Source organism: Hemiscyllium ocellatum, chromosome 25 (genome assembly GCF_020745735.1).
Source record: "Hemiscyllium ocellatum isolate sHemOce1 chromosome 25, sHemOce1.pat.X.cur, whole genome shotgun sequence".
Lineage (NCBI taxonomy): Eukaryota > Metazoa > Chordata > Chondrichthyes > Orectolobiformes > Hemiscylliidae > Hemiscyllium > Hemiscyllium ocellatum.
Window position 1 is genome coordinate 4,159,263 of NC_083425.1, and position 12,253 is coordinate 4,171,515.

At 51.8% G+C, this 12,253-nt stretch overlaps 1 protein-coding gene across 1 annotated transcript in view; it reads left to right on the top strand.

The window, feature by feature from the left end:
- ca10a (carbonic anhydrase Xa) overlaps positions 1 to 12,253 on the top strand; it is a 465,917-nt gene that overhangs the window by 330,235 nt on the left and 123,429 nt on the right. Inside the window, exons 6-8 of the mRNA XM_060844783.1 lie at positions 120 to 215; positions 1,492 to 1,564; positions 7,920 to 8,074. Of these exons, the coding sequence (XP_060700766.1) occupies positions 120 to 215; positions 1,492 to 1,564; positions 7,920 to 8,074 (324 nt within the window). The remainder of the gene's footprint in view (positions 1 to 119; positions 216 to 1,491; positions 1,565 to 7,919; positions 8,075 to 12,253) is intronic.

Below are 12,253 nucleotides of genomic sequence, written 5' to 3' on the forward strand. Positions count from 1 at the left end.
CCAGGTATCTCATTAGTCCCTGCCAGCAGCAGGGTGGACCATCGGGGGAATGTAACGCAGGGAAGCTCACCGGCAGATTGGAGTAACGTGTGAATTCCCTTTGCTGTCTTGTCTTTCAGGTGCAGTTAATACACTACAACCATGAGCTCTACACAAACGTCACAGAGGCTGCCAAAAGCCCAAATGGGCTGGTGGTGGTCTCCATATTTATCAAAGTGAGTTACTCACTGGGTCACACAGTGCTGTCAGGGTCACGCAGACACTCTGTCTGGGGGTCACTCTGTCTGGGGGTCATTGCGTCTGGGGGTCACTGCGTCTGGGGGTCACTGTGTCTCAGGGACACTGTGTCTGGGGGTCACTGTGTCTGGGGGTCACTCCGTCTGGGGGTCACTGTGTCTGGGGGACACTGTGTCTGGGGGTCACTCCATCTGGGGGTCATTGTGTCTGGGGGTCACTCCATCTGGGGGTCACTGCGTCTGGGTGTCACTCTGTCTGGGGGTCATTGTGTCTGGGGGTCACTGCATCTGGGGGTCACTGCATCTGGGGGTCACTGCGTCTGGGGGTCATTGTGTCTGTGGGTCACTGCGTCTGGGGGTCACTGCGTCTGGGGGTCACTGTATCTGGGGGTCACTGCGTCTGGGGGTCATTGTGTCTGGGGGTCATTGTGTCTGAGGGTCACTGCATCTGGGGGTCACTGCATCTGGGGGTCATTGCGTCTGGGGGTCACTGCGTCTGGGGGTCACTCCGTCTGGGGGTCACTGCATCTGGGGGTCACTGCGTCTGGGGGTCATTGTGTCTGGGGATCACTGCGTCTGGGGGTCACTCCGTCTGGGGGTCACTGCATCTGGGGGTCACTGCATCTGGGGGTCATTGTGTCTGGGGGTCACTCCGTCTGGGGGTCACTCCGTCTGGGGGTCACTGCATCTGGGGGTCACTGCGTCTGGGGGTCATTGTGTCTGGGGGCCACTGTGTCTCGGGGACACTGCGTCTGGGGGTCACTCCGTCTGGGGGTCACTGTGTCTGGGAGTCACTCCGTCTGGGGGTCACTGTGTCTGGGAGTCACTCCGTCTGGGGGTCACTGCGTCTGGGGGTCACTGCGTCTGGGGGTCACTGTGTCCTGTGCAGTGATGGGGAATTTGAGAAGGTATGTCCCACGGTGACATCACTGGGGGCAGAGACGCCGCGCCCTCAGTCTCCAACCCCACCCCCACCCCCAACCCCACCCCCACCCCCGTCCCCGTCCCCATCCCCATCTCAATCCCCATTCCCGTCCCCATTCCCACCCCCGTCCCCGTCCCCATCCCCATCTCAATCCCCATTCCCGTCCCCATTCCCACCCCCGTCCCCGTCCCCATCCCCATTCCCGTCCCCATTCCCATCCCCATCCCCATTCCCATCCTTGTCTCCATTCCTGTTCCCGACCCGTCCCCATGCCCATTCCTGTCCCCATTCCCGTTCCCGGGATGTAATGCATTGTGTTGATTTTTGCAGGTTTCTGACACGGCAAACCCATTCCTGAACCGAATGTTGAACAGGGACACCATCACCAGGATCACATATAAAAGTAGGTCAATCACTAAACTAGCAACAGCCTCTGATCACAAACTGAACTGAAGTTGCAGGTGGCACATTAGTAACTAGAGGTCACAATTTCAGGATTGTCAGCAAGAGAGGTCGGAGTGAGGTGGGGAGAAATGTCATGACCCAGGGAAGTGTTCGGATTTGGAATGTGTTGCCTGGGGGAGTGGGGGAGGAGGAGGATTCCAAAAGAGAGTTGGAGAGAGATTTGAAAGGATAACATTAAAGGGTTAGCGATATAGGAATGCAGAATGGGACGAGCTGGGTAGCACATTCGGGAGTCAGTACAGACACAGTGGGTTGAACGGCCTCTTTCTTTCCTGTTAATTTCTATGATTCCATGTGATGTCAGCAAGACCAGAGTGTCAGCGCAGGGACAGCACTCACTGTCAGACTGTAACACAACCACAATCATTCACAACAACACACAGGAAGGAGGGGAAAACCTGCACACGGGAGGCCGACAGACAGACAGACAGTGGGACAGATGGACACACAGACAGACAGATACACGGACGGATAGACAGACAACCACAGAGACATGATGCACGGACAGATGGCATATATACAGACAGACAGACCTACACACACACAGTCAGGGAGATAAATAGGCAGATGCTCAGAGAGATAGATACACAGAGAGATAGGTACACAGGGACATAGATACACAGAGGGATAGGTACACAGGGACATAGATACACAGAGGGATAGGTACACAGGGACATGGAGACACAGACAGATAGATACACAGGGACATAGATACACAGAGGGATAGGTACACAGGGACATGGAGACACAGACAGATAGGTACACAGGGACATAGATACACAGAGAGATAGGTACACAGGGACATGGAGACACAGACAGATAGATACACAGGGACATAGATACACAGAGAGATAGGTACACGGGGACATGGAGACACAGACAGATAGGTACACAGGGACATAGATACACAGAGGGATAGGTACACAGGGACATGGATACATAGATAGACAGGTACACAGGTACATAGATACACAGCGACATAGGTACACAGACAGATAGATAGATACCTACATAGTGACATAGATACACAGAGAGATAGGTACACAGCGACATAGATACACAGAGAGATAGGTACACGGGGACATAGGTACACAGAGAGATAGGTACACAGGGACATAGATACATATACAGATAGATACACAGGGACATAGATACACAGAGAGATAGGTACACAGGGACATAGGTACATAGATAGACAGGTACACAGGTACATAGATACACAGCGACATAGGTACACAGACAGATAGATAGATACCTACATAGTGACATAGATACACAGAGAGATAGGTACACAGCGACATAGATACACAGAGAAATAGGTACACGGGGACATAGGTACACAGAGAGATAGGTACACAGGGACATAGATACATATACAGATAGATACACAGGGACATAGATACACAGAGAGATAGGTACACGGGGACATGGAGACACAGACAGATAGGTACACAGGGACATAGATACATATACAGATAGATACACAGCGACATAGATACACAGAGAAATAGGTACACGGGGACATAGGTACACAGAGAGATAGGTACACAGGGACATAGATACATATACAGATAGATACACAGGGACATAGACACACAGAGAGATAGGTACACAGGGACATAGGTACATAGATAGACAGGTACACAGGTACATAGATACACAGCGACATAGGTACACAGACAGATAGATAGATACCTACATAGTGACATAGATACACAGAGAGATAGGTACACAGCGACATAGATACACAGAGAGATAGGTACACGGGGACATAGGTACACAGAGAGATAGGTACACAGCGACATAGATACATATACAGATAGATACACAGGGACATAGATACACAGAGAGATAGGTACACGGGGACATAGATACACAGAGAGATAGGTACACAGGGACATAGTTACATAGACCGTATTGTATTGACGCGGAGTCCGGTACCTTGAAACATCCCGTGTTGAAGAAATGGCCTCCCGCTGTGGTGCAGTCCTGTGTGGGAACAGCACGAGAGTGGCTGCACTGTCCTGTGTCTGCCTGTTGTATTCTCATTCCTGTATTGTTACTGTCTCTTTCTTTATCGACTCTGAGAACGTACCTCAGAGACACTCACTGTCAAGTCGATTACCTTTGTAGCTGTCGTTGTTACTCCCTGTAACCTATTGGAATCTTCCTCTGCCCACCTGCTATATGTAGCGCTCCCTGAAACCCCCTCTGAGGGGTATCTGGGCTGAGGGTGTCTGGGCTGAGGGGTGGGGGGTGGAGAGTGGGGAGTTTGACTGAGAGTGAATCTGAATAGTTATTGATAACAGAAGACTCTCAGAACCATGAGGGGGCAGCTGCTGCCTGTAATTCCCTGGATGGGATATCGTGCCGGGATGAGCAGGTGGCAATCTGGGAAATGCCTGACCCCCTGTGAATCCTCTCCCACCCTGGCCCCCGTACTGTACCCTCCTTCTCCCCTCCCGGTCCCCCATCCCACCCCCTGCCCTGACTTGGTTCACTGGGCCCTGGGAGATCCCAGTTCAGTCAGGCCTTCAGTTGAACTCCTCTGCCCTTGTGTTCCAGCCCTCCCACCAGCCTTCCTGTCCCTCTCTACCCCCTGTGACATCCCCCAGATTCTCCCCCCTCCCCCCCAGCACCCCATCATGGTGGTCTCAGTGCTCCTCCAATTTTGCAAACCCCTCCAAATCCCCTTACATTCTAATCCCAAAGCCTGGGCCTTGAACTCTCAAACTCCCTCCCTAGCCTGTGTGGCTCAGTGGTTAGCACTACTGCCTCCCGGCGCCAGGGACCCAGGTTCGAATCCAGCCTCAGGTGCCTGTCTGTGAGGAGTTTGCACGTTCTCCCCGTGTCTGTCTGGGTTTCCTCCGGGTGCTCCAGTTCCCTCTCACAGTCACAAAGATGTGTGGGTCAGAGTGGATTGGCTGTGGGAAATTGCCGATAGTGCACAGGTGAGTTGGATTAGCCTTGGGAAATACAGGGATGGGGTGTGGATGGGCTGCTCTTCGGAGTGTTGATGTGGGCTGAATGGCCGCCTCCCACCCTGTAGGGATTCTAAACCTTTATCTCCCTCAGACACCTCCAAAAGCATATTAGTTACCCGTCCTAATATCGCCTTACGCGGATCTGTGTCGCATTCTATTGCTCCTTGGGATATTTTACATGGTTCTAGGTGCTAGATAAATGCAAAGTTGTACCGTCTTCCCATTCTCTCTCCTCCATTTCCCACACCCATCCCCAGTCAGCTGACTGATTCCAACACAATGAAGTAAGTGTGAGACAGATGGGAGAGTATAACTAGGCTCCCACTCAGCGAGGGGCCTGGGCCTGGGAATGTCCGGCCTGGGAATATCCGGCCTGGGAATGTCCGGCCTGGGCAGGGCCTGGGGCCTAGCTAACAATCTGGATGGAAATGGTGTGCGGGGAAATAATGGAGACAAGGGGAGGAGATCAGCAGGGAGTCATGGTGCTTGGTGTAGGCACGATGGGCCAAATGGCCTCCTCGTATGTAATTCTGTGATTTGCTCTCACTCGCTGTTCACTGCCATCTTCCCTCAGCGCCCTCTGACCTCCCCTCCCCCTCAGCTGGCTCTCCTGCCCCATGTCCCACAGCAACACAAACCTGGGCACAGAGAGAGAGAGAGAGAGAGAGAGTGTGGGAGAGAGAATGTGTGTGTGAGAGAGAGTGTATGTGTGTGAGAGAGAGTGTGTGAGAAAGAGAGAGTGTGCGTGTGAGAGAGTGAGAGTGTGTGTGTGTGTGTGTGAGAGAGAGTGACAGTGTGTGTGTGCATGAGAGAGAGAGTGTGTGTGAGAGAGAGAGTGAGAGAGTGTGTGTGTGAGAGAGATAGTGTGTGTGTGTAGGAGAGAGTGTGTGAGAGAGTGTGCGTGTGTGTGTGTGAGAGAGAGAGAGTGTGTGTGTGTGTGTGTGAGAGAGAGAGTGTGTGTGTGTGTGTGAGAGAGAGTGTGAGAGACAGAGTGTGTGTGAGAGAGAGAGTGTGTGTATGTGAGAGAGAGTGTGTGTGTGTGTGTGAGAGAGAGAGTGTGTGTGTGAGAGAGTATGTGTATGAGAGAGATAGTGTGTGTGTGTGTAGGAGAGAGTGTGTGAGAGAGTGTGCGTGTGTGTGTATGTGTGTGTGAGAGAGAGTGTGTAAGTATGAGAGAGAGTGTGTGTGTGAGAGAGAGTGAGAGAGTGTGTGTGTGAGAGAGAGTGAGAGAGTGTGTGTGAGAGAGAGTGAGAGAGTGTGTGTGTGAGAGAGAGTGAGAGAGTGTGTGTGTGTGTGTGTGTGTGTGTGAGAAAGAGAGTGTGTGCCTGGAGCTGGAAATCATCACTGATTAAACCACCCACTCCCTCCCTCACTCTGTGACTCACTCCCTCTCTCACTCACTCCTTCCTCACTCACTCCCTCTCTCACCCACTCCCTCCCTCACTCTGTGACTCACTCCCTCTCTCACTCACTCCTTCCTCACTCACTCCCTCTCTCACCCACTCCCTCCCTCACTCTGTGACTCACTCCCTCTCTCACTCACTCCTTCCTCACTCCCTCTCTCACTCACTCCCTTCCTCACTCACTCCCTCTCTCACTCCCTTCCTCCTTCATTCTACAGACTGACTTCCTGACCAGTTGCTGGTGGAAAATCGTCGGTTCCCTCACTCTGGTTTGGAGATTATTCCTTGCCCCAGCCGAATGTTGGTGACGCCCCCCCCCCCCCCCTCACCCCCCCAAGCCCAGACCCACTCACTCCTTCAGGGGGAGTAACCCACCGCCCCGTGTTGCCTCACTCTCTCTCCGATATCCCCCCAGTCAGAGTGCTGACTTGGAGGGGTGTCAGCCCCAGTTTGGAACGTCCGTCCCGTTCCGCGGTGGGCCCTCCCGGGTGGGAGTGAAGGTGCTGCTGGGAGGGGTGAGAGTGGAAACGTTTCCGAATCCTGCTGGGGCCCTGGGCTTGGCTTCACGTGACGATAGACATAATGTGAACGTCCTCATCCAACGCAGTGACAACAGGAGCCGAGTGAACAATTTATTCCACAAACGATGACAGGAATTATCCCACCGCAGCGAAAGGGCTTCAGCTGATACTTTGTGAGGGTGGGTTTGGAATAGTTTAGCTCACAGACTGACCGTAACGCTCCGTGTAACACGGACTCCGTGTAAATCCGACTCCGTGTAACTCCGACTCCGTGTAACTCCGACTCTGTGTAACACTGACTCCGTGTAACACTGACTCCGTGTAACTCCGACTCCGTGTAACTCCGACTCCGTGTAACTCCGACTCTGTGTAACACTGACTCCGTGTAACACCGACTCCGTGTAACTCCGACTCCGTGTAACTCCGACTCCGATTTACTCCGACTCCGTGTAACACTGACTCCGTGTAACTCCGACTCCGTGTAACTCCGACTCCGTGTAACACCGACTCCGTGTAACACTGACTCCGTGTAACTCCGACTCCGTGTAACACTGACTCCGTGTAACTCCGACTCCGTGTAACACCGACTCCGTGTAACTCCGACTCCGTGTAACACTGACTCCGTGTAACTCCGACTCCGTGTAACTCCGACTCCGTGTAACTCTGACTCCGTGTAACTCTGACTCCGTGTAACACTGACTCCGTGTAACTCCGACTCCGTGTAACTCTGACTCCGTGTGACTCCGACTCCGTGTAACACTGACTCCGTGTAACTCCGACTCCGTGTAACTCTGACTCCGTGTAACTCCGACTCCGTGTGACTCCGACTCCGTGTAACTCCGATTCCGTGTAACTCTGACTCCGTGTAACTCTGACTCCGTGTAGCTCCGACTCCGTGTAACTCCGACTCCGTGTAACTCTGACTCCGTGTGACTCCGACTCCGTGTAACTCCGAGTCCGTGTAACTCCGACTCCGTGTAACTCTGACTCCGTGTAACTCCGACTCCGTGTAACTCCGATTCCGTGTAACTCCGACTCCGTGTAACTCTGACTCCGTGTAACTCCGATTCCGTGTAACTCCGACTCCGTGTAACACTGACTCCGTGTAACTCCGACTCCGTGTAACTCTGACTCCGTGTAACTCCGACTCCGTGTAACTCCGACTCCGTGTAACACTGACTCCGTGTAACTCCGACTCCGTGTAACTCCGACTCCGTGTAACTCCGACTCCGTGTAACTCTGATTCCGTGTAACTCTGACTCCATGTAACACTGACTCCATGTAACATTGACCCCGTGTTACTCCGACTCCGTGTTACTCTGACCCCGTGTAACTCTGACTCGGTGTATCTCGGGTTGTGACCGCACTCTCTGTTTGGTTTGTAGATGATGCGTATTTACTGCAGGGTTTAAACCTGGAGGGTGTGTATCCCGAGACCCCCAGCTTTATCACGTACGAGGGCTCGATGACCGTCCCTCCCTGCCATGAAACGGTGACCTGGATCATCATGAACAAACCCATCTACGTCACCCGGATGCAGGTAAACAGCCTCCTGTCTCACTCACATCCCTTATACTGCAGCTACAGGTAATTCACCCTGTCCGTCTGTCTGTCCGGGTGTGTGTCTGTGTGGTGTGTGAGTGTGTGTGTGTGAATGTCTGTGTGTGTCAGTGTGTGTATCTGTGTGCGTGTCTGTGTCTGTGTTTGTGTCTGTGTATCTTTGTGTCTGTGTGCATGTGTCTGTGTGTGTGTGTGTGTTTGTCTGTGTGTGAGTGTTTGTGTTTGTGTGAGTGTTTGTGTCTGTGTGTGTGTGTCTTTGTGTGTGAGTGTGTCTGTGTCTGTGTGTGTTTGTGTCGGCATGTGTGTCTGTGTGTGTGTCTGTGTGTGTGCCTGTCTGTGTGTGTGTTTGTGTGTGTCTGTGTATGTGTCTGTGAGTGTCTGTGTCTGTGCGTGTGTCTGTGTGTGCCTGTGTGTGTGTGAGTTTCTGTGTGTGTGTGTGTGTGTGTGTGTTTCTGTGTGTATATGTCTGTGTTTGTGTGTCTGTATGTGTGTCTGTGAGTCTGAGTCCACATGTGTGTCTGTCTGCGTGTCTGTCTGCATATGTGTCTGTGTGTGTCTATGTGTCTCTGTGTGTGTCTATGTCTGTAATGTGTGTGTGAGTTGTGTCTGTGTGTAAGTGTTTGTGTGTGTGTGTCTGTGTTTGTGTCTGTGTGTGTGAGTGTGTCTGTGTGTGTCTGTGTGTTAGTGTTTCTGTGTGTGCTGTGTGTCTGTGTGTATGTGTCTGTTTGTGTGTGTCTGTATGTGTGTCTGTGTGTCTGTGTCTGCGTGTGTATCTGTGTGTATATGTCTGTGTGTGTGTCTTTCTGTGTGTGTGTCTGTGTGTATGTCAGTGTGTGTATATCTGTGTGTGTGTGTCTGTCTGTGTGTATCTGTGTGTCTGTGTCTGCGTGTGTTTCTGTGTGTCTGCGTATGTGTGTGTGCGTGCGTGTGCGTGTGTGTGTCTGTGTCTGTATGTGTGTCTGTGTGTGTGTATCTGTGTCTGTGTGTGTGTGTCTGTGTCTGTGTGTGTCTGTCTGTATGTGTGTGTGACTGTGTGTGTGTCTGTGTGTATGTCAGTGTGTGTATATCTGTGTGTGTCTGTCAGTGTGTATCTGTGTCTGTGTCTGCGTGTGTTTCTGTGTGTCTGCGTATGTGTGTGTGCGTGTGTGTGTGTCTGTCTGTGTGTGTATCTGTGTGTATCTGTGTCTGTGTGTGTGTGTCTGTGTCTGTATGTGTGTGTGTCTGTGTGTGTGACTGTGTATGTGTCTGTGTGTCTGTCTGTCTGTATGTATGTATCTGTGTGTGTGTCTGTGTGTGTGTCTGTGTATGTCTGTGTGTGTGTGTCTGTGTGTGTATGTCTGTGTATGTGTCTGTGTGTGTCTGTATGTATGTGTCTGTGTGTGTGTCTGTGTGTCTGTGTGTGTGTATGTCGGTGTCTGTGTGTGTGTCTGTGTGTGTATGTCTGTGTCTGTGTGTCTGTGTGTGTCTGTGTGTGTATGTCTGTGTGTGCGTGTGTGTGTATGTCTGTGTGTGTGTGCGTGTGCGCGTGTCTGTGTGTGTGTGTCTGTGTGTGTGCGTGTGTATGTCTGTGTATGTGTCTGTGTGTGGGTATGTCTGTGTGTGTATGTCTGTGTGCGTGCGTGTGTGTGTGTTCTGTGTGTGTGCGTGTGTATGTGTGTGTGTCTGTGTGTGTTCGTGTGTATGTCTGTGTGTGTGCGTGTGTATGTGTGTGTGTATGTCTGTGTGTGTATGTCTGTGTGCGCGTGTGTGTCTGTGTCTGTGTGTGTGTCAGTGTGTGTGCGTGTGTATGTCTGTGCGTGTGTATGTCTGTGTATGTGTCTGTGTGTGTGTATGTCTGTGTATGTGTCTGTGTGTGTGTGTCTGTATGTATGTGTCTGTGTGTGTGTCTGTGTGTCTGTGTGTGTGTATGTCGGTGTCTGTGTGTGTATGTCTGTGTGTGTCTGTGTGTGTCTGTGTGTGTGTGTCTGTGTGTGTATGTCTGTGTGTGCGTGTGTGTGTGCGTATGTCTGTGTATGTGTCTGTGTGTGTGTATGTCTGTGTATGTGTCTGTGTGTGTGTGTGTCTGTATGTATGTGTCTGTGTGTGTGTCTGTGTGTCTGTGTATGTGTATGTCTGTGTTTGTGTGTGTGTCTGTGTGTGTGTCTGTGCGTGTATGTCTGTGTGTGCGTGTGTGTGCGTGTGTGTGCATGTCTGTGTGTGTGCGTGTGTGCGTATGTCTGTGTGTGTGTGTCTGTGTGTGTGCGTGTGTATGTCTGTGTGTGTGCGTGTGTGTGTCTCTGTGTGTGCGTGTGTATGTGTGCGTCTCTGTGTGCGTGCGTATGTATGTCTGTGTGTGTGCGTGTGTATGTGTGTGTGTATGTCTGTGTGTGTCTCTGTGTGCGTGCGTATGTATGTCTGTGTGTGTGCGTGTGTATGTGTGTGTGTATGTCTGTGTGTGTATGTCTGTGTGTGCGTGTGTGTGTGTGTGTGTCAGCGTGTGTGTCTGTGTGTGTGCGTGTGTATGTGTGTGTGTGTATGTCTGTGTGTGTATGTGCGTGTGTGTGTGTGTGTCTGTGTGTGTGTGTCTCTGTGTGTGTGTATGTGTGCGTGTCTGTGTGCGTGCGTGTGTATGTCTGTGTGTGTGCGTGTGTATGTGTGTGTGTATGTCTGTGTGTGTATGTCTGTGTGTGTGCGTGTGTGTGTGTGTGTGTGTGTGTGTCAGTGTGTGTGTCTGTGTGTGTGCGTGTGTATGTGTGTGTGTGTATGTCTGTGTGTGTGCGTGTGTGTGTGTGTGTCTGTGTGTGTGTCTGTGTGTGTATGTGTGTGTCTGTGTGTGTGTGTGTCTGTGTGTGTGTGTGTGTGTGTGTGTGTTACCCTGGAGCCTTCACCAGTTTCTTACTGACGGGTTCCCTGAGGTGTCTCCTTGTTGCTGACCTGACCCGGGTGTGGAAAACGCAATGGGACGAAGATGCGGGTTCAGGGATGGGGGAAGGTGACCTCAGACACATTGCAGGTGCCTGTACCTGTCTCCCTGCTCCTTAACCCCTCGTGTCGAATCGATCCATTGATCCACTGGATCCACGGGCATCTTCAAGGGGTTACAGGAGCTGTGTCCCCCTCCTCCTTGACCATGCGCACATTCCCCAGGCCTGCTCAGCTCAGTCTGCGTGTGTGGTTAGGCCATGTGGGTTAGCCCTTGGAGATGCAGGGTTACCGAGAGAGGGTAGGCTGGTGGGTCGGGGTGGGATCTTCTTTCGAGGCAAAAGTGAGGACTGCAGATGCTGGAGATCAGAGTCTAGATCAGAGTGGTGCTGGAAAAGCGCAGCCGGTCAGGCAGCATCCGAGGAGCAGGGGAATCAACATTCCAGGCCAGAGCCCTTCATCAGGAATGAATGGAGGCTCTTTGGAGGGTCAGTATGGACCAGATGGGCTGAATGGACTGCTTCCACACTGTCCAGATTCTGTGATTCTACAGCAACAGTGCCAAATCGCCCTTTGATTTCCGTGCTGAGTGTGTCAGGAATCGATGTGATCAGGAAGTGGCCATGCTGCAGCAGTCACAGCTCCATGTGGATGTGCTGTCTCCCCATCGGAGTGGAACTGATGTCATTGACCGGCTCCCCCCTCGATTCTCCCCCATCGTACATGCTCAGGGACCCTGCCCACCTCCGTGTTGACCTGGTCCCAGGAAGAGAGAACCAGGAAAGAAATGGAAATGTGCCGCGGGTGACAGTGCCACGCCTTTGCCAGCTGACCCCAGCCTGCCTTTAACCCCGAAAACGTGAACTGGAGCCCCAGCCCGTGCTGCAGCACCTTAACCAACTCCCTGGGTCACCGATATACTCCCCGGGTCACCGATATACTGGGCTGTTTCTTGGATATGGGAAGACGAAAGGGTCCAAGACTGACATATTGTTTCTAAAACATCAAGAGACTGAAAGACGAGAGCAGTGAGGGTTTGAGGAAGTGATATGTCATAGTTTTATTGCAACATTGAAAGGCAAATCAATTTGGAGGAGTCTTTGATTAGTTCTGTTCATTGCCTAGCAACAGCCTCTGAGTTTGGAACTCTGGTTTTCACAGCCCTGCAATATGAGTTGTCAATAATGCTTGTAGCAGGAAACAGCTCTCTCTCTCTCTCTCTATAAGATAAACCTTAACACAGAACTTAAAATCATTC